Source organism: Amblyomma maculatum, chromosome 1 (assembly GCF_055883805.1).
Source record: "Amblyomma maculatum isolate TAMU_Amacu chromosome 1, ASM5588380v1, whole genome shotgun sequence".
NCBI classification, from domain to species: domain Eukaryota; kingdom Metazoa; phylum Arthropoda; class Arachnida; order Ixodida; family Ixodidae; genus Amblyomma; species Amblyomma maculatum.
Genome location: NC_139344.1, coordinates 264,709,016 through 264,731,807, shown reverse-complemented (window position 1 = coordinate 264,731,807; position 22,792 = coordinate 264,709,016). Strand labels below are relative to the sequence as shown.

Here is a 22,792-nt window from a genome sequence, read left to right as displayed (position 1 = left end):
AAAACCTTTCACGCTTTTCATAATTTAGCCTGAGCATAGGTCCCGTCCACAAGTGTATAGGCTTCCGTCAGCATCTACTTCGCATGCACGGCAAAAGCTTTGAACGTAGTTGCGGGAGCTACCGCTATCCTATGTAAAAAAAAAAAGGCCGTTTTTTACGAAGTACTCAAGCTTTCCCCAGAAGCCTACTTAAAAGTGTCGGCCCTATAGAGTGGACAGCGGCCTCTTGCCCGCTTGCGAGGTCCGGGCTAGACAGCGCGTCTTTCCAATATTCGCTTCGAGATCTGAGTTTTCTTGAAATTGCCATAGATGCGAAATAAATTGTGATTAGCTGAGAAAAATCGGCATTTCGGCTTGTATCTTTCGAAGACAGGAACCGCGAGCGATGCTTGAAAGCGGTATAGTGTGCGGATTGGTTCCGCCCATAAACGGCCATGTTTTCGAGTCAAGCCAGAGACACTGCCAAAAGCCTCTAGACTTCGGATATCTCTGCGAATTTTCTGTGGGCACAAATCCTATTTCGACATTTCTTGACCATCGGATTTCGAATATGAAAGCTCACGTGAAAATGGAAAAACAAGCATGAATATTGCAGGAGTCCCTCTGTCCAGCGCCGAGCGATTTAAGCCCGTCCAACGGTCCAAACAATTGTAAACGACAGCTTGTTTGGATTACCGACAATTTTGGCAATAAGTCCGCTGAAATAGGGAACTTAAGACCGAAAACCGAGAACCGAGAAGCTGCTCGCATTCGTTTCATCGTCCCGGTACTCACACGAAGTTGAGTGCAAAACTTCATGAAAAGCTTAACTTGATTCGAAGTTGATGCACTCAGCTTATAATAAAGTCTGCGATCTACGCTTGTCTGAGTGGCCAGTGGACTCTCCAATTACAAGCTATATGCAGGAGAAACAAGGAAATCAAAAAAGCAAGCTCTTCTCTTCGCAACTGTTCTTTTCTGTAATCTGCTGCAGCCGTCTGTAAATACAGCAAGACCTATGATGACATTGTACAAGTTGAATATAGCTACGCTCTCGTTTGATTCAGATATACAACCAACAGCAAAAACTGTAGTTGAGGAAATCACCAAGTAATGACATTCCGAGCTAGATGGACTGAAAAATGTGCTGTACCTATAGATTAGCGGAGATCACGACTGCAGAAGCGGCGTCTCTCCGTCTCTGGTTAGCCAACTGATCAACGGAAGAACGTGAAGACGACAAAATAAGACACGAGGTGCATGACTGTGCGATTCCTGTACTGATTAGATTTAACCTAATTTTTGGTTTTGAAGGACGTCCAGACCTGCTCGCATTTGCGTTCTGCAACGCAAAACTGCCGAAGAAAAGCAAGAGTCAAAAGTACCTTGGCAGACTTCAGGGGCAAGGCTGGCGTCAGAGGTGGCCTGAGTTTCTTGTTCTTGATGAGAACCTTGTAGCGTAGCTGGTTAGGCGATGGCAGCCGGGCCTCGTCACAAACGTCATTGGAGAACAGAAACTGAGTCTGAAGTCTGTCCCCGAACACATTCTGCGCGGAGATATCCAGGGGAAAGTCTTGCACAACGCCGTTCCGGCACCAGAAGAAAAGGTGGCTAACTAAGGATACATCTTCTGGGCATTGACCTTATAACAGATTGTGGGGCACATATCTACACATGGGATCAGCAAGGAAGCTATTTGCGTCGTCAAAAAAAAAATATATAGAAAAAATAGGAGAATAAGTGAAACCAACACAAAAAGGTGAAAATTAGGTTAATTGCCACAAAAAGGGGTTTCACTCCTCTTTCTCCTTTGAAAGTTCTTATACTCTGCATAAAATCGTTCTTCGTTCTTTACCGATAAATATTTCTCAAAGCGTGGTAGATTGCATTTGATTCAGAGCATATTTCGTGAGGGGAGAAACTTAAAACTGAAAGAAGTGCGGCTTAAAAGAGGAGCGCATGCTCTTAATGGCCTGAACCGGAACTTTTATACATGCTCTGAGCAACGCTGCCAGCACAAAGTGATTCCCCAAATGGGATAATGTTCAGTGTAACTTATTTTAAAGAGGGATTCTGGTTGTACGAGGGATTACTTTCCTCGGCGATTTGCCCTACGTATTTAAGCGAAAAAAAAAAAAAAAAGTCTTCGCTATTATTTTCGCGTTGCCTCCAACAACTTACATTTAAATACGGTGATGCACACAAGGTGAAACTGCATCCGTGAGTGCCAAGCGCCTTTCATTATTGATATTTCAAGGCCTGGAAGGAGAACTGCAGCCCTCGTCCTCTTGGAAGGCCTCAGTGCAACAACGTATCTCCACTAGGCTTAACTTGTGAAGCATGTGCGAAGTTAAAGGTTTACGAAATTTATATGAACCAAATTTGAAAAATAGATCATTGGATGTATTCCAATTACACTGTCAAAGAAGAGAACAGGAAGCTATGGCAATTTCAAACGAATCCATTGCTCATGAAGCGGACTGCAGAAAACCGAAAAGCACCATCTTGTAGTCCATAAAGTAGGCGTATAAGGTCATAAGCTCAAAGTTGCGTCGCTCACCGTAAATATTTGGGCCATTTTCGCTTGCTGCGGTAGGGAGCAGTGGTTCTCGATGGACAGAATGATCGGGAAAGGCGAGGTGGCGAATGAACTCTTGTGGATCGCTTCCACAACGCTCTGTAACAGAGGCAAGTTGAACAGAGTGAACAAAATGCGGAAAGCAGAGTCACGCGACCAAAGTTCATGTATAACGAGCATAACCTGTGATGGGAGGAGGATTCGATACCCGCCCTGTTCGGAGCGGTCGTTTCCACGACAGAGGTGCAATCACAAGATACAAACACGCCACTACGAATGCCGAGGTCGCCCTCACCTTGAACGGAATTTTCGAAGTAAGCGTGTGACCATGGTAGATAACGGGTATTCCGTCGTCGCCGTCCCAACAGTCTAGCTCTACGCATCGACATCCTCTTAGTAGTACCTGGTGAGAGGTAACATTAGCGAATGTTAGCTTCGAAAAAATGCGCAATATCTCTTAATGCTGAAAGCGTAGAATTAACGAAAAACAACGGTCCTTCCCGTCAAAGGTACCCACCTCACTGTAGAGTTCAACAGACGACTCTCCTTTGAGTTGGTGGCCGGTCAAGTAGGTGTTATGGGAAGAGGCAATGTAGTAGTGAGACAGCGGCTTGTCCATGTTCTGCGAGCGAAACGTGCACGTCTCAGCGCAATTCAAGCGAAGGCGCGCCATCTTGTTGTCATGACTTAAACTGAGCCTCACCGTGTTTGCACCGGGCGGAATGATCTCCGGCACAAAAGCGTAGTTGTCCTTGTCCAAAAGGTATCTTGCAAAGCCTTCGAAAGACAGGAGGTTCTTCTCTCTGAGGACGTTATCAGGCTCATGTCGCTAGAGTGACGAACGAGAAATAACCACAAATGTATTTTATAAGTACTTAAAATGAGCTATTTTTAGACGCCTCTTTAGACCATTCTTCATAACAAATAGCGGCTGTAATTGCTACGGCCACCTGTTGACGTTTAGTGACGCCACCCGAGCAATTAACAGAAGGCTATTTCTCATGACCAATTACAAAAAAAAAAAAGTGTTGGATTTTGGACTGCTTGAAAGATTGTGGTTTATAGTTTTAGATCCGACTTTTTCTGTAAAGATGTGAAAGCATTAACTGGTTCTGTTGAAAATGCTTTACACGGCTGTATGTTAGCAGAGCACGTTGAATTAGTCTTCCAGCTTCGACTTAGGTATTGCTTAAACGCGCAGACACTCCATGCAAAGGAACACAATGTCATTGTAGCAGACAATTAACTAGAAAAATTGAATTGCCAGAATACTGCGGCGAACGCTAGCCAAATCGCAAAGTAAATGCCTCCTGTGAAGGCAAAATTTTTGTAATCTTTCTTTTCCCTCGGTCATTGGTAGCTATATAGTACGTATGACGTCACGGACGGTATTAGCATCTAATGTCAGTCGCTGGCACCATTATCATAGGAGGAGGTGACCAAAGACAAGGAGGCAAACGGTAAACAACAAAGAAAATCTTTGCAAAATACGGTCTCAGAGCTGCAGGGCATGCACGGCCGTACACTAGGCGGCAAATACTTACAGGCCACGGGGTTTGCGAAAAAAAAAAAAAAAATCCTCGCAGCCATGAAAGGCAGCAGTGCAGTAGGGGCTTCGGAAAGGAAACATCCCAGTCATCACTTCGCGCCACCACCCCGAGAGACGATTAGGGTTATTTTCAGACTTTCCCGCAGCCCGCAAACTTTTCACGTCATGTGCATGCCACACAGTGAACCGAGGGTTTGGCAACGCTCGAGTCACCTGAATAAGTCTGATAACTTCTTCCTCTGTCAGATCTTCTTTCTGGCGAGTCGCCAAAAACTTTCTGAAGTCAGCGCACTCCAAGACAAGCCTCTTTGAGCTGTCGACTCCGGCACAGTTGGAAACAATGCTGGCAGTGGCGATGGCGTCGCAAATCTTTTTCTGTTCAGGGTCCACGTACTCGAACCTGCTGCTTCGGGTCAACAGTCCTGCGGACAGACAGGATTGTTTAGCTTCCTTTAGCTGGCCTGAAAACTACACCAGTTGTTTCAGGAAACAGCTTCAATAATTTCCAAGCATAGGGAGTTCGAAATAAAAAACAAATATTTTGACTCTTTGAGTAACCAACGCTCAGTCGCGGCGGGCGTAATTTACTACGAAAACGTTCCTAATTACGCAGTCAATAAACTAAATTCACTAATTAACTTTCTAATTTTTAAAGCTGGATGGTTAGGGCCTATAGGGAGTTCGAAGCCAGGGCAATTCTATACCAGTTTGAAATGAAAAAACAGTCATTTTCTGAACTCCTATCAGCCCGACAAAATTTAGCGCTTGTTTCTTTTTTTTTTTTTTTTTTTTTTTTCGAGTGCAACAGACACGCAGTAAGCTCGGTGGAAAAGCGACATCCGCTAGTCAGGAGTAGGGCACTTAATTGAACAGCTACTGCGCGCATCGTGTACTACATTTGTCTGCATCGCTGGTTGTTGCGAGAAAAAGAGTAGTCATCTCCAACTGCGTAGTCGTTATTTTTGCGAGCGACCGACACGGCACAGTAGACCGAACAGTTCGAATTAGACGTCATAGTCGTTTCAACACGTTACCAGTGGACGTGAGCGCCGAATTCGCTCTGTTTCGGGTTTGCAAAAAAAAAAAAAAAAAAAAAAAAAAAAAAAAAAAAAAAAAAAAAAACCAACAAACGCTGGCTTTTGTCGCGCTACAGGTCCCGCAGAAATGAGTCTTTCTTTGTTTCCAAAGCTGATATGGCATTGCCTTACCCCCAGCTTCGAACTTACTCCACTTGACACTAACCACCCGGCTTCGTTAATAAAAAGGCTAATTAATGGCGTTTAGTTAATTTTCTAATTATTATAAGAGCTATTGCGGTAAATTACGTCCTCCGCGGCTGATAGTATGTTGCTGAAATCAGCTTTTTCTCTATTTAAAACTCTCTACTTTGAGAAGTTTTTGAAGGCGCTTGCTGAAACACTCTGTATTCACAGTCAGTCTAGGTTTCTCTAAGAGCTCGTAGAAAACTGGCGTCGCGTAGAAGACAGTAGGAAAAATGAGAAGTGTGAGGCGGGCGTATCAACGCTGTCTGTCAGAGACCGGTTGACCAGGGGCTGCACCTAATGCTGTACGTTAGGAGTCGTCATGGACTGAGTGGCTGCGCTCGATTGCCTCCGTTTTTTGGCCATTTTAACTGGATGAGAAATGCGCACGTTGGTGGGGCAGTTGACTGCAATCTGTGCGATCCTCTGCAAAATGATAACGTCCTTTTGAAGCGCTTCAAAAATGACGTTCTCATTTAACTCGGTGGACAGTTGTGCTTGCTTCGATACAGACGTGAAGTAGCCTTTGTACATTCTTGTATATGAATACAAACAGAGATAATAATGAAATACGAAATGTGTTCTAAGAGATCTTCTTCCTGTTGTTCGGAAGAGCTTGCTGTTAGGTTAAACTGAAATTTAGTAAATACTGGATCCTGGAATGTGAAATTTGGACGCTTTTTCAGGACACCTTTTGGCACACCGGCAGCTTACACTGCAATGAGGTCAGAGTGACTCTGCTCATTAATGGCGTCTAGGGCTTCCAGATATTATCTTAGGCCATACAAAAAAAAAAAAAAAAACCTATGTAATTCAGAATTTTCTTTTTATTCTGCACGTCCAGACCAGCCGAGATAAAGGAACATATGTACCTACATTCGGCGTCAAATGAAACGCGAAGAAGACAATAACAACAACAATTCTAGCTGGGGAAGACTGAACCCTAGCGCTCTTAACTTTCGCTTCAGCGACACGTGGACAGCGCGGAAGTGCTATTTAACGCTGCGTGTATTTCCTGTCCAGCAGCTAATATTTTTGCGTTCTTGTTCTGACATTTTAGTTACCCTATTCTAGTTTCATTCGCCCTTCACGGTACATATGATGTAAAAAGTAAACTAAGACAGAAACAGAAGAAATCATGGTGGCCTCAGCACATTAGCATCCTCTGATCTTCCAAGGAAGGATGACAGACACAAAGGAAGAAAAAAGAAAGGTCAACAAATGTCGCTCTTATATTTTTTCTTCATTTCATAACTGTTGAAGCTTGCATAAACGAAGGCTTGAGGACGGAGCAACTAGACTAAATTTCTGCGTTCATAGTGCGCCGCTGGAAGGCTTCGCTAAGTAGGTGCATCAAAGAAATTTCCGGACCAATTTCATTCAGGTTGTAGCAAATCGCCGAGTGCTAAAATATAAATTCTAAAGCTCTCCTGCAGCTTCCAACTTTTAACACTGGCGAGGACCCTCTCTTTACTGCATTAATAAAACTTCCGCGGAGCGCAAGGGTCTCCAGCTGAGCAACGCCCGGTGACCGATACAAACTAGTTTTGTTTACAAACTTTTCAGAGCACTGAAAGCGATCAAAGCAGCCCCTTGCGCACTCACCAAGAACTTTTGGTCGTGTCCTGGCCGATTTCGGCGAGGCCGTCTCCTCCGCAGCGAGTTCGCCAGCTGTCACTTTGGAGTTTGTGGCTACGCTTTCAAATACGTCCTTCAGGTCCTTGCGACAGCGCACCATAAAAGAACGGAACAGCTCCGCAAACTCGAGGAAGTTCATCTGGCTCGAGTGGGTGATGGCTGGTCGGCTCAAGAGCGACGATGCTTTCGACGTGCTCGGAGTCACTTGGTATGACCGCTCCCTGCAAGCATGGTGGCAAACATCATTGTAAACAAGGAAACGAGCGCAATGTTTGGGGCAAATGTGTAGCAGCTTTATTCCTTAAATGCGGTGCGTTTCGTGTGGAGTGCGTAAGGTGTGTAGTTTCCTCATTTTCATTGATGCTGCCGTAATTTTAATATTCATTGCAGGGAAAGTTTTTTGTCTCTATGAGCAGGTGGCGTAGGAGCAAGATCATGTTGACGCCTCTACAATAAGAGCTCTCCATGTCCGCTTCCTATATCATCAGACCCGGAGAAAAGCACTCGTAAGAATTAACAACCTTGGGCATTTTCCTGTCACCGATATAGCGAAGCTCATCTTATTGCGTCCGTACCAGCCATGAGAACATCATAGAAGATATCGAGGTTGGTATCTGGACAGATTCAAGGTGAATCGACAGGAAAAAAGAGTGAAAAAAAGAAAATGATTGCACAGCTCAAACCACACGTTTCTGTATATGTCCACGCACCGCTGAAACGCTGCGATGAGAATAAGGAAACAACGCTACTTCGTACTGTATCGTTACGCAATGCCTGCATGACAGCTGATATGTTTCAGTTGAATCAAGTGCGTTTTCATTATCTATGAATGCAATAGACATGGACTGCTATGTCGTGCACATTCTGCTATGATCGGAACAAGAATGCCATAGCCGTGGCCAAATGCCCTTACCAGAATTCAACCTGCTCTGTAGGTTGATTGAAGTCTATAAGATTACGATTAAAGATTAAAGCTTAACGTATTAGAGCCACAAACTAGCAAATGGCGTTGAAACCGTCCCAAGTCACCACATTTCTCAAGTTGGTTAGAAAGCAGACTCCAGTTAATGACATATCCGCCAATATTTAGAGGATAAACTGGGCGGGATGCGAAATATGACGAACGGATGGTCTTTGAGGGACACAGAGAGGATTTGAATTAGGCGCAAACGTTGTCACGGGAACTCAAGTGGGAAGATGCAGTTAGGCTGATGGCGCTGGACGGCAAGAACATTTGTGCCATTTGTGCTCTGCGGTAGACGTAACCAGGCTGATGATGCTGATTATGAGCATGGCTGTCTCGAGCTCTTAAACAATTAATGTGACTCGGTGGAACCACTATCTGGGTGAGAATGACATACGCAACCGTGCCTTCGTGAATTATTCTCGGGCCCCGCGAGGGAAGGCCACAAAAAATGGCAGCGTCGTGCTTGAAGCGCGGTTGCCACAAAGCATCGAATAGAGGCGACACGTTTTGAGAGTGCAGCGCAAGTCAACGGTACAACCAATGGGAACAGAACAAGCATGCACAAACGAGCAACAGAGAAGAAAAAGGTAAGCGAAATACTCCGAATCATGCAGAAACACGGAAGGCAAATGAGCTGCACTCACTTGTATCCCGTGGCCAGAGGCGTCGGGTGGATGATGGGGATTCCCCCTTCGGTGCGGTTGAGGTTCTCACAGGACGAGGAGCTGCGCGACACGCTCGTCCGCTGTGGGCTCGACTCCTGGGATCGAAGCTGCGGCGGCGACTTGACCGTGGCCCGACGCTTCTTGATCGTCGGGCTCTGTTTCCTCGTCGCGACGCCATCGTCCACCTCCGGCAGGCATTTGGGGCCTAGGTCCTGCGGCGTAAGGGCACGCTCACGTGGCTTAATCGGACCAGCAAGAAAATTTCCTAATGGCCGCGAAACTTCTCCGCAGTACTGCAGGGAAGGCGCAGCTTTATATCTGGAGGGAGAGCACCTTTGATACACATGACTTCAGAGCGATGTCGGCGACTTCATGTGCATTACAAATGCAAAGCTGCGCCCAAGTTAAGAAGTTTCTTCGTGGAACCAATTCGTTGATGACATGCTTAACAGAACAATTTGCTTTCAAGGCAGAACGGCAGCCTGTCGTTGCGGCTTGCGATACACCCGTACGATACTTCGAAAGTTGTTTCATCACGTGTAAAGGGCCCTTATACTTCAGGAGAGACCAGAAGAAGAACTCGAGAAAAGGCTGAGCGTGCCGAGCGCGCTGCCACAGACACAACACGTAATTGTCACAGTTTCTTCCTGTTGCACTCCCCTACTGGCCGGTTATTTGTAAAATCCTCCACTCAAAAAAAAAAAAAAATGCTGGCCACAATGATCAGCGGGCTCACTACAATACAGGTGCTGGTCGCAACAATCCTGTTTTGATTTCCGTGCTTGAATGAAGGTCTCGTTGTCCTAAAAATAAGGCATCACGAGTATACGTCTCTGGCAGGGGATAGACATGGCCGGGCCCTGATTGGGACCCATCTCCGCGTTTGAGATGGGAACCGAACCCACGGATCTCCAGTTAGACGCGCTATTGCCACGCAGGCATATATATATAAGGCCTGGTTAAAGTGGGACTTTGTTGTGTAGTCCTTCACACAATGTGGCAAAACTTTACGATAGATGCACTGAATGAATAACAGAGGCACAAACTAAGGGATTACTCATTAAGCGGATGGCAAAGTGCATGTAGGCGAACGAGGATACGCAATGAGAGCCGAAGACAGGAGCCATTAACTCCTAGGCTTGATATCCTTAAAGGCGGGGCTTAAGTGTCAAGTTTTCCATCTAGCAAGATAGCAGTTACGCTGACAGTGACAAAGGAATCAAACGAAGAGGTAGCATGTAATACTGTGGGCCAGCTATGACCGATCGCTATAGGGAACCCCTGCAGTAAATGTGTCCACTGTGGAAGTTACCAACACCTCCTCATACGTTTAAAAATATTCGCAAAACTGCATGCATTTTCTCTGCGGCCACCCCGTTGCTGAACTGAGGAGGATACGAACTAGAATTAACGCCTTCACGTAAATACATTCTACGTATGTTGGAAGGGTTATGCTAAACATCATCAGCTGCAGTTCTGCTTTGTTGTCACGCTATACCCGACAAAAAATATCGATATAGCTAGAATATAGAACCTCAGCAAACACCATTTTGCATTTTCTGGGAAGAAATTACCCGTCGAGAAACTATCCCGTTGCAAAGAATTAATGTGAAGGCCAAAGCCTTCACGTTAATTCCACTCAGCAGGCTACACAGAACACGACAAGCGCCGCATCCGATGTTTTAATTATCTAGCTACCGCAGTACAGCCACAAGTTTGTTCGTCTCCGCTTTACAATCGTTACAGTATAGTCAGCTACTTAGTCAGCTACTTATGAACAGCTACGAATGGCCGCAGTGTCGGTTCCATAACTTACCCGAACAGTTGCTAGTGACGATGAAGATTTCTTTTTCCGCAGCTTGGTCGTGCTCATCCCAAAGCTTGAAGCCCTCTTGAAAGCCGAGGAAGTCGATTCGACTGAGGAGCTGCTCCCCAAGGAATTCAGAGTCCATTTTCTCCCGCCGAAGACCTAGATGAAAATCGAGATGCAATAAAATATTCTCTTGCTTAAGGAAAGTGAACTAAAAGCAACAGTGCTCTTCTGTGTCGTGCACAGCAACGAACGAAATATAGAACACATTACAATGCGATAAAGTGCGGTACCCAACAGCGTAGTATAGAAATCACCTGGAAGCGACTACTCGTCAAAAAAAAAAAAAAAAAAAAAGCAAACTGAAAACATTAGAAAGGCTTATAAACAAAACAGTGGCAGTCTCTTCACCATGTTGCCAGAATTTGATGCGAACACGGTGGAATATTAATGGAAGTGTTTTATAACTCACACCAATGTTCCTCTGAACTTCCACATTTCGACATCCTGATGGAACCAAGTTGTAATATGTTAGTCTTCCAGCCGAATATGAATTACATCGAAATCTCTTTTGCCGTGCACATTTCCGAATCCTCAGGATAATACTTGCAGTCGATTACGGATATATCAAACGCATATGTACAAATTACTCTCGATATCAAACACCCAAAACATCCCCTCAAAACTGTATACGAAAGTATAGGGCTACTCTTCGCGTGTATCGAACTATCTATCGGAAGGTGGTTGCGCCCCGGCAAGTGAGCAAGTGACGTTTCTCCTAACGGCGTTCCCGCGGTGTATGGTTGGTGCTATAGCCTTCGGTCTCGTTTACCTGTTCGCCACGCGAGATTGGTGTGGCGAAAAAAAAGAAAAGGGGGGGGGGGAGGGGAGAGAGGGGAGTGATTATTAAAACACCTCATGTAATGCGGTGAAGCCAACCTATCTGACCGAATGCTAGCAGCGGTTATAGCACGGTGGTCTTCGTTCTCGAAGGCGTTGCGAAAACCCAACAGGGACTAAATTTCTATGCATTTTGTATTTATAGACGCCCAGCTTTCTGGGATGCCTTTTAATTGTGAGGAAACTGTGGGATATTGTGAGTCACTCTTACACACATGTTGATGGCAATGGTTTAAACTACCAATGCGTAGCAAAATTTTGCATTTACAGTTTTTCCTGCGCTCGCACCGATAGTTAAATCCGCCATTAAAAACCTATCGATGCGTTTTTGAAAGTAATTGTGAAACAGCGGTGGAATATTGTAAGATAAGATGAGCATACGGATAAAAATGGTCTAAACTTAGCATTCGTAGCAAATGTTTGCTACTCAAGTTTGTCGTGCACTCCCAGCGAGTAATTAAGACTTTCCACTGAAATCCAATGGGGTGCGTTTTTAATAACTTTGAGGCAAGTGCGGAATACTTCGAGATACTTTTATGAACATACTGATGAAAAAAAGTCTATGCTTCCACTGCGTACAAACATTTTGCTTCTGACGTTTGTCCCGAGCTCACAACGAGTAAGTAAGGCTGCCATAAAATAAAATAAAAATAAAATTGGGTCCATTTTCTAAAATCTGCGTCAACGAAACACCAGTCCAAGGAGAAGCTGCGGACATATTGATCAGTATGGTACAGATATGTAAATGTTAAAATGTTGGGTTTAAAAACTCTTTCCCAGAATTTGTGCAAAATTACTGCGTACGGTGTAACGCTAAGATTAGGATTCTCATGGTAGTCGGCGGTTAGTTTTAACTCTCCATCCGCTGCAACTTTGATGCGAGGCATAATAATAATTGGTTCACAGGAAAGGAAAGGCGCAGTATCTGTCACACTTGTTTCTGTGGACATCTGAACCGCACCGTAGGGGAAGGGAGGAAGGTGGGAGTAAAGTGGAAAGAGAGAAAGAGGAGCCGTAGTGGAGGGCTACGGGGTAATTTCGACCACCTGGGGATCTTTAACTTGCACTGACATCGCACAGCACACGGACGCCTCTTCGTTTCGCATGCATCAAAACGTAGCCGCTGCGGTCGGGTTCTACCCCGGGTACTCCGGCACAGTAGTCAGGCGTCTTACCACTGCACCACCCCGGCGAGGCATTCGAGGTGAGAAAGTGCGAGCGAGAGGCTGTCTGCAAATATACGCCGGCAAGCGGTCGCGTCGCTGCAGAAAGCACGTCGCTCGCGTAAATGCACTTCAGGACAGCAGATAAGTTTTGTTATATGTACTAAATTATTATAATATGAAACCATTTCAGACCCACTTATTCAACATAGCCGAGATTGACTTTTAGTCCCTCTCACGATGCAGACAGTCGATTAAGTACATGACTTCCACCTCTATCCTGTTTCACAGTTTGTGGACACTGAAGTTTATGGCACTGTCGGAGCCATAGTGATGAGCTCGAGACGAAATTTGCGTATAAACTATCTCGAAGATGTGACCACTGATTTTTTGGCACCGACTACAACTTCCACTTCTGCACCAATAGAGTGCTATGCAAATAAATACTTTAAACTACACTGCTAGCGTTTGCTTTAGGTTTGAAGGATTTAATCGCAAGTTTTATGCCTAGAACAAACAGATGTCCGTTAAGTCAGTGTCTACAGTCAGGAACAAGCCTATCGGTGAAAATGCACGGAGTGGGTGCACGTGCAATACTATGGCTGAAGTCTTGTTTGTGCTTTGCTTTCAACTAAATGTGGGCATCACGAGGTACAGGCTAAAGAATGAGCTCCATGTGCGCAAAAATGAGAGCGACGCGGCGAAGCCGAGTGTCGTTCACTCTGCCACCTAGTGGTAACCCCTAAGGAAACGAAGGAGACAGCGAGTGCAGAGTGGTTTCGATGTCTGCGCCACTCCGCGGTTTCGTAAACACTCCCGTAACTTGCCCTTCGTTTTCTTTTTAAAAATTTACGGGCCTGCCCTTTAGTCAGGGCAAAATAAATATTTTCCCTGTGGCAACGGTGTAGCTATACAGCGATGATGGCCAAGCCGGCGCATTTGCGGAGGCGAAGACAGATCATGCATGGATTCACGGGGCACTGATGCAGTATCGTGCTGTGCCAGCGCTCTCCAGCTTGCCAAACATACCCTTAAACTATTCCTTGATCTTGTTGTGAGATAGCAAACGATGCAAGTCAGCATATGCGCCGCGAATGACGGAGCGCAGCGACACTGGGAATCGAGCACCCGTATACAGCCTCGACGCGCATATCACCGCGGTGCCCTCGTATCCAGCTCCAAACGTTGAGCTCTCCGCTACCGACGAGGCGATTGTTCCCTTTATTTCAATTCTGCGGCTACCTGACTGCTAATGCAAAATCTTTACGTTAGCGTTGCAGCAGCAGCGGCGACGGTCAAGAAGACGCGCTTGGTGAGGCGAAGACAGAACTCGGGGAGGAGCTATGTGACAAACCGGAAACGGCCAGCGTGAGTGATTGGCTAATCGCGCGTGCACTTCTTGGAGACGAGCGAAAATTTCATTTCAACAGATCCGAGTGACGAGGCATGCATTTCGACGCTTGCCGCTGTCGCGTGAATTTTCGCATACACGGAGCCCTGAAACAGCGCGCACCTTGATGGCCTCGGCGGGCGTAGGTCCGATGCAGCTCTGCTCGCGGAAGTAAAGCTGCAGGTACGTCTCCTTGAGCCAGTGGATGCGGCCATCGCAGAGTTGACGCTGCTGCTTCAGCATGGACACCAGCCGGCGCAGGCTGTCGTACCAGATCACGGACAGGAAGTTGGGCAGGATGAACTCCAGTACGCGGTTCTCGGACAGACCCGAACCAAACTTGAATCGCAGTAGGTTCTGGTCACTGAACGAGTCTTCAAGGCCGTGCCGCTTGGCCACCGCGGCCACCTCGATCGAGCTGCGACACAACACTATCTCCTTGACCACGTTGAGGTCGAGGAAGCCTTCTTCCAGGCCCGCCAGATAGGACTCGCCGGTGTCGTACTTTTGGCTCAGCCCCACCGGCACGTTCTCCTCGATGTTGACGCTGAGCGCGTAGTCTTGTGGTCCGGAGCCCCTGAGCGCGCTCCACGCCGGCTTGCACCAGGTGATGGTGGCGTTGCTGCGCTCCAGGCGCACGTAGCAGAGCGAGGAGCGCGAGCCGTCTTCTTCCCAGTGCACCATGGTGCAGCCGTGGTGCAGGATCTGCAGCTGGTGGAAGTCCACGCGGTCCACTGTGAGTGGCACCATGCTAATGTGATGGTCGTTGGCCAGCTCCTGGATAGGGATGTACGCCTCCGGGTCTTGAATGTACAGGCTGTCGTCTTCCTTACAGTTGGTCTCCTCTCGCCTGCAAAACGTGGCGTCCAGTCAGTGACTATAGGACCGCTGCCTCACACCCCGCCACCGCTGGGCATGGCATTGATCTAAATGCGTGCGGTCGCATTCAGACTTAAAACACAGATCACCGAGGAAACCTCGATTTGGTTTGTACGTTTTAACGCCCCAAACGGGAGCCTTGATTTGAAGTACCGGACAGTACAAAGTGTTGGCCATGCTCATTGTGTACAAAAGTGTGTCTATATAACTGATACGACCATATAGGTTGTGGAACATCCTGGACTTGCCCATGATTTCTTAGTGTGAAGATTCGTCGCCATAATATTTAATGAAACACAGAACAGTATTCGGTGTTCTTTACTATAGTTTGAAATGAAAAACGTAGCCGTGCTGTGGAGGAAGTCGAACATACTATTTAGAAAGTTCGCGATAGATTATTTGGCTTGTATTGCACAGATTCACCACTCTGGTCAGGTGGACAGATTCCGGGTCCCTATATTATAGTATACACACGCACACATTCACAGGCGACCATGCTGCTCGCAGCCCGGGACGTTTTCTGCGCGATTCAGCGAGAATGAGACACCAATGAGAAGACAGTTGACAAACCGGGTGCTACAAATTACCCAGTGCTTCTTTGTATTTTGTCAACTGCGCCAATACACTTCAGTGGGGTCTGTGCGGGTTTCTTGCACAGTATAGAGGACACTATTTACGTAATCGAGTACATCTTAAAGACGATTAATAAGCTAGATATATCTAATCAACTTCGTTATGTTTGGGGTTAGGGCACGTAATTAAATTCTAAAAATAAAGGCTGTCAAAACCAGAGCCTAGCCCGCTTTAAATTTCTGATTAGACATGTTGGTTTTCCTATGCTATACATATATAAAACGGCGCAGAATAAATAAAACACAGAGACGCAGTTTATGTCCTTTACGACGCAGAAGAGATTTACGTGCTTTTCATGACGATACCATGTACAAGAATGCCATTTTAGCAAAGTGCGATGCGGCAAAGCCAGCTTATTGTGCTATCAAAAGCGTGTTTTACACGTTCAATATTTCGAACCACGATGCCGATTCCTGAGTTTTATAAACTGAGCTCACATTCATTGTTGAAGGCCTTCGATTCCGCAATATAACGTTGTGACCTAAAGCGAAAAATTAAGAAGATGACTTTATTTAATTTTTATGGCTTTTCTCACTCTACCGAGCCAGTAAGGTCCGCCTTGCCGTACAAGCCACCCTCACAGACCGCACCGGAGTATCTTTCCCGGCTAACAAAATCTGTACTGAATAATTTGAAACACACCGCACATTTACGTTTTATATTGATTTATTTATTATTATTATTATTACTTTTTTTTTGTGCGACTGGCTTCGTGAGGTTGACAACAGCAATGGAGTCCGAATCAGAGAGCTGTAGTTAAGGCACCTGAAATTTTCACTTTTGTCACGGGTGGCTTTACTTTTCTGTAAACCGCCCATAGATAACGAAACCTTCAGGCAGCGCAACACATTAGGACGTACTTTTAAAACCACCCCTGCCGCCTGTGGCCTGCCTGTTTGGGCAAATATGTTTACGCTGAAGTCTGGGAGCAGAAATGAATGGAACTAAACTAACGACCGCCGCCATGTACGGTCTTTGTGAAAAATATAATCCCAAGGGTTCGCTTCCAAGTCCCGTAACGGACATCCTGGAAAAAGCTCCTGGAATAGCACCAGACTTGAAGACTCACACATTTTCTCAAAGTGGCTTTTTCAAGAATGGAGGGCAATACTTGAGTGGATGCCTGCTTCCCTGTATGGCTGTTGGCCCATGAAAAGAGGTCTACGGGATTTATGCGCTGGAAAAAGTTATTTCTACAACCTTTTTACTCGCTTATGAGAGGAGTCGTCCTGAAATAAATAAAAAAAAAAATGTTTCAAATCCCAGCCGCTCTTTTGCTATGTGGAGCAAGCGTGCTGGTGCGTTATTCCTCTGGCATATCTTTTGTGCCCGTGCGAAACGTTGCATGTAGTCGGCGCCAAAAGTATGCAGAGCGAGTGAAATGAAAAAGAATTCTCCTCATCGCCATGCCTGTGGAAAGATGTCTCTGCGCCTACGCACGAGGAGATCACATTTGCAGGCTATATGTGAGTGGCCTGAACCTTACGTCCGTTCCAAGTAGACAGAGTATGACGCTGTTAATGTAGTACGTGAAAAAGGAACTATAACTCTGCCTTCATCTGTTACCTCTGCGTCATGGCTGTGACTATCTTAATTAGTCCCGTCAACAAGAATTAAGAGAAAAAGAGAGTATGCCTCCCTGACCAGGCCAGCAGCAGCAGCAAGCGAATAAGGCTCGCGTACCTCACTTCTTTGCTGTTGATGGCCACCTGAGCGAGGGCGTGCTCCCTGCACTTGTAGTGATGGTGGAATGCTTTGATGTCGTCGAGGACGCGGTGTGCTTGGTGAATCTTCTCAACGTTGATGATACCCCCCACTCCGATGCGTGTCATGAAATGATCTTCGCCGTGGAAATCGGACACAAACTGAAAAACACACACACACACACACAAAATAGTATTATTACAAACCACGCAACCAGCGCGAACTTTCAGCAAACATGCCTGGCCGCCGTGCTTTCTCTCGCTGCCTTACGCATTTCAACCTCTGAAAAGTAAACTGATGAAGCAAGCCACACGTTGCGTACGAATACACACACACACACAAAAAAAAAAGCAACAACACGGTTCGAAGCAGGTTGCCGCAGTTTGTGCATATAGTATGCGAATGACACTACCACGAATATTAAAAAAGGCAGAACCAGCCACTACTTAAATGACGCCCCTCTGGCATGCATTCGTCGTAAACTGACGATGGCCGACGTACTGGCCACTGGGAGAAGCGAATTGACACTTCAGATAAAAAATTAATGTCTGGCTCCCAACAGTAATAGAAGGAAGCGGATTCGGGCAAATGCCCTTCGAACTATACCGCCATTCTCCGGTGGCCGCGCAAGAGCACATGCTTTTCAGTTTTTGGCAAAAAAAAAAAAAAAAAAAAAAGCAGGATAAAACGATGCTAACGCACAGACGGGTTGAAAAGTCTTGGGGCCACATGGTTTGCTGTTCAACCATGTATAGTGGAGCACGCACGACACCCTTAAGGGTACACTGCGGACAACCATACCTCGCATATGTTCTTGGTAAAAGTAGATGCTGTGGTTCTCCCTGCGCACTCCGACGTTGGCCGGGAGCACAGCAAAGGACGCATTTATTGCCGAAAAATATGAGATTTGAATAGTCTCCCGCCACTCGATTCAAAATCGTGACGCCGAAAAGGACTTCGATGTCACTGTTTGGCAGTGAACAGTGGTGTAGCCTAGCTGCCTTCTACTTACGAAATCGGCTGGCGATGGCGCTACGTGTGTTCAAGCTCATAAAACCTTCGCTTTCTTCGCGTGCAGCATCTTTATCGTTAGAAATACATCGATACGGGTATTCAGTTTTTCCTCAGCATCCTTTCAAAGATCAAATGTCTCTAAAGATGAGCACGAGCGTTCTCCTCACCTTATAGAGTTCAGGAACGTGAGGGGTGGCGCAAGAGTTTCGCTACTATAAGTTGGAAAGAAAACCATGTGGACCGACGGCTTTGGGCCCGAGACCACTCAGATAATTGCTACTACGAAACGACTCGACCTTTTAATACACGCAAGTTTTACGTCAGCACTAGTTCTCTAATCAGGCGGTTTCGGGCATCGGGTCTTCGCGAGTAAGAGGCGAGAAGGAGACGATGCTCTGGGGTGGCGCGTCGGCGGGTGGCATGCTCGGCTGAGCGGCCGGCGCAGACAGTGGAACGCGCGTGCGCCTGCGAACAGGGCTCGAAACGACACCGGGAAGAGGCGCGTTTCATCGAAGCCCTCATGCGTCGCCTACCGCTGCGGCAGCCAAGGCGATGGGACGACACAGCAACTGCGCCAGCCAGGTGTCTCCAGTGGCGCTCTACTGCAACATGCTTACTTCGCTCGCCAAACAAGTCAGCGTGCGGAGAGGACTGATAAAACAAGGAAGTGATGCGTGTGAACAAACGTATAAATTGACGTGTCAACGAACAACCAATCTTGCATGGGGTTAAACAACTAGAAACTAGCTTAATTTAAAGACGTGCGCGCTGAAGCAAGGTTTGGGCTATGACTCATGAGGCACGCTGTAGTGAAAAAAAAGTAAGATTGGGGGGGGGGGGGGGGGTTAGGGATACTTTCGACTTCCTCTCATTCTTTACCGCGTACCAGAATGTAAAAGCCTAGAAGTTATTTTATTTCACAGCTATTAAAATGCAACCGCCGCGGGCGCTATGAACTCCTACCTTGGATCAATTACAGCTGCAAGCCGTATACACTCACGCGCCACCGCGGGTGCATGGACATGCGTAACATGAACCACTCAGGTAATGGGATAATGGAAGGGCACACTCAGGACGGAAAAGGGCATCTCCCGGAAACAGGCAGAAAATCAACGCAAAGGAAGACAGTTAAAGTCGGGATCATGTATTCAATTCTTACACGTACACTGACCTCTGGCCAATCCCCACTGCGGGTATGTGCCATATCATATGCACAGATGGAAGAAGAAGAAGGAGAAGAAGAAGGAGAATAGAAGAAGAATAGAAGAAGAAGAAGAAGAAGAAGAAGAAGAAGAAGAAGAAGAAGAAGAAGAAGAAGAAGAAGAAGAAGAAGAAGAAGAAGAAGAAGAAGAAGAAGAAGAAGAAGAAGAAGAAGAAGAAGAAGCGCACACAAACAAACACACGAGCAGATGTTATTTGGCAAACAAGAAGCGTCGTCAAGGCACTTGACAACGGCAGAACCATAGAGGATGCACCTGAACAGCCTTAGCCGCGTTTCCCCCTATTATTCATTCGATTCGCCTTCCTTGTCCTGCTGGGTCGTCTCGCCCACCAGCGCGCAAACTGCTTTCAAGCGCCGTCAGCGTGGAGCTGAACGCAACCACTGAGAAAACAAAGTGAATTCTGGATACCTCTGAACCTGCATGACGCAACAGGCGTTTCGTCGCGGGTCTGTAGTCTAAACAACGCGCTTCGATTGCGTATTGCAGCGGATGAGCTGATCGCTGTCACTTCCATAGGGCGCAACGAGACACGCGGTGCGAATGAAATGAGAGAACTGAATCAGCAGCCCATCCACGCTCGGCCGCACAGGGCTACCGAGAAAATGGCGTCGTCACTTGACTGGCAGTATAGCCTGATCCAGTAACGAGGCGTGAAAAAGAAACGATAAAAAAAAAAAAAAACGCAACAGGAATGACACCGTTCTACAGGTTCTGTTCTCGCAATTTCAGCTCGCGATAAGCTAACTCCGTGTTCTGACCCTGACGAATAGCCGCGCGTGTGGGCGTCGGAAGTTACGCGAGGCGCTACCCTTTGTTTCCGCCACGCGTTCCTTCGGAGTGACGCACGGGAAGCCGCGGTTCCCGTTCGCTCTCTGCCGACAGGGCCCGACGCGTTCGTGTCAAGCGTGCAAGGGCGATCACCGCGATAGGCAGCGCCTAATTAGAAAGCAGTACGAGGGTTAAGGTCTCCTCTCTGAAATGAGTCAGTGCCCACAGCATGCCTCCTTCTAGATGTTGTCTGCGCCTGCGATTGTTTGGGACCTCAATGTAATCTCCGAGTTGAAGGGTTGTGCATTGCTTTAGAACCACTGAGCGCACTGTCATCGCTTGGAATGGAATCGAGCTATTCATCCGTTTTGCAGTTTCCTTTAGGCTGTCCTTGAGCAACGTTCTACGTTCTATCAGCACTGGAAAATGACGGTGTTGTTCTTTTCTTTTCACTGCTTTCTTTCTGGACACTGTTATTTGTTCCTTTTATAATATATCGACCAGTAAAGAGCGGCTTCTATCAGAAGCTAGGACCGTGTACGCAATTTTGCCCCTTGAATAAATGCGTACTCGCGCAGTGGAGTATGCCGCAGCAGATTCTTGAATCAGCGAAGCAAGAATGCGAAGCCGCTACCCAAGGATTCCCTTTCTCTTTCTTCCAAGCGTAAAACACAGCTGGAGAGATGTCAGCTGGTTCGCATGCGTTGTGGGTCACACCATGCTAGAAGGTAAAAGCATGATTTGACATTCGGCGCTGTGCGACTAACCCTACGATATCCTTTTGGGATAGGATTTCGCATGTAAATACTATATCCGTTTATAGGGAAGGAAAGGCGCAGCAGCTATCACACTTCTCGGTCAACAAGGGAAGAAAGGAATAATTTCGACCACGCGGGCATTTTCAACGCACACAGACACCGCGCAGCATATGGACGCCTTTGCGTTTTGCCTCCGTGGGAACGCGGCCGCAGCAGTCGGGTCGAACCCGAGTACAGAGGTTCAGTAGCCAAGCGTCTTAACTCGTGACCCACAGCGGCGGACAGAGTTTTACGCAGTACTCACTCACAACGGGGTAATTCGTGTATAAGCAACAGGTTCTCTCTTCGAAACGCACGCAGAGCTATAGCATGGGATAAGATATTGAGCTATCATGCGAGGGCGCTCGAGAGGTTTATGCAGATAAACAGTCGGTTATTCAAGACCTACGTCCAAGTGGCCACTTTTCGCAATACCACGAAATGGCTTGCGGCCTGGTAGCATGATATCGTGTTCTTCGACAGCAATCTAGCGTGTCCCATCGCATACGCAGGACAAGCAGACATTTCATCTTGCTCCGCGCTAACAGAGCGTAGAGCGCTCGCTTAACTGCTTTGCAAAATTAAAGAAGGAAAGAAAAAGAACAAGCTAGGGATGACAACAACACTAACGTTGAGAATTTGCCACTCTCACAGAACGTACCCATGCGCATGGGCGCCCTCGCAAGCAAGTAAAATGTGCCGAGACGCGCCGCACTTGCCTCGATTTTCTTGGCCTTTTCCGAGGGCAACACGACGAGGCTGGGCATGCCTTGGAGAATGGCGCGCAGATCCCGTAGGAAAGTGCCGAAGAAAGGAATGACCTTGGAATGCGGGATGTTGAGCGCCCTCTCCACTGCAGCCCGGTACTCTTCCGAAGGTTCCGGATTCAGCAAAGCCTGGCTGAGGAACTCCAGCACCGGAAGCTGGTCCTTGTCGGACAGCGACAGCCAGAAGGGCTTCAGCTTCTCGGACCTGCGAGCGCCGTTCTGCGCCGTCAGCTGGGCGGTCGAAGGGCGTGACGTAACGTGTGTGACGCAACCAGGACAGATGCGCGCGCGGCATTGTGTGAACCGGACAGGGGACATGGTGTGCTTGGGTCTAAGCCATTTCCTCACTCGTTCTCTCGGAAAAAAAAAAGAAGGTAGAGAACAGAGGTGCTGTTCCTCTGCTCTCTTTGCTTTTGCCGAGAGAACGTCCTCATCCGCGCCCAGACATGAACTGCCGATCACAGCACACTGGCGCACTGTGCTTCCACAAAACGGGAACCAGGTTCATTGAACATGCAGCGAGTAAGGTCCGTTAAAAAATTTGCCGACCTCCATTTTCTGGTTTGCTACTTCGGTTGGCTATGTTGCCAGGATGGCGACGAATTAGAAACCAAAATTCTAGTGCATGGCGACAAATTAGAAATCAAAATTCGTCACTGGATCTCGCGCAAAAGTTTATGACAACTCAACGATTACGCTACTGACATTGTTAAGCCCTGAGGCGTGGCAGACAGCATGAAACTGCAACGCTGATGTCTTTCGGCGTCAGAATCGAAGTTTAAAGCATAAAAGAAGTGATTCTAAGAGGCAGTCACTGTCAGCAGGGAAAACAGCTCACAGTGGACAAATGTGAGGGGCAACAGGGAACTGGCAATCGGTCGACGCTTTTGCCAGGTTTCTGCTCCTGGCAAGTATACTAGTTGTCCACGGTGAGGTGCGTTCGCCTGTGTCAGTGTGGGTTAAGGCACCGCTCGGTGTGGTTAACAACGCCAGGCTCATCAGACAATCGCACAAATACTTCTAAGCAGATAATGACGTAAGGCTGCCAACGTTACCGCTACCAGCAATTTTAAAATGTGATGATTACTTCGTGCAGTCACCGTAGC

General features: G+C 47.0%; 1 protein-coding gene across 1 annotated transcript in view; it reads right to left on the bottom strand.

The window, feature by feature from the left end:
- LOC146206435 (uncharacterized) overlaps positions 1-22,792 on the bottom strand; it is a 422,112-nt gene that overhangs the window by 34,547 nt on the left and 364,773 nt on the right. Inside the window, exons 22-33 of the mRNA XM_084591099.1 lie at positions 21,639-21,891; positions 17,097-17,278; positions 14,025-14,751; positions 10,455-10,607; positions 8,618-8,850; positions 6,974-7,227; positions 4,320-4,528; positions 3,261-3,386; positions 3,075-3,179; positions 2,853-2,960; positions 2,540-2,656; positions 1,365-1,526 (exon numbers count right to left, since the gene is read on the bottom strand). Coding sequence (XP_084447225.1) covers positions 1,365-1,526; positions 2,540-2,656; positions 2,853-2,960; positions 3,075-3,179; positions 3,261-3,386; positions 4,320-4,528; positions 6,974-7,227; positions 8,618-8,850; positions 10,455-10,607; positions 14,025-14,751; positions 17,097-17,278; positions 21,639-21,891 — 2,629 coding nt within the window. The remainder of the gene's footprint in view (positions 1-1,364; positions 1,527-2,539; positions 2,657-2,852; positions 2,961-3,074; positions 3,180-3,260; positions 3,387-4,319; positions 4,529-6,973; positions 7,228-8,617; positions 8,851-10,454; positions 10,608-14,024; positions 14,752-17,096; positions 17,279-21,638; positions 21,892-22,792) is intronic.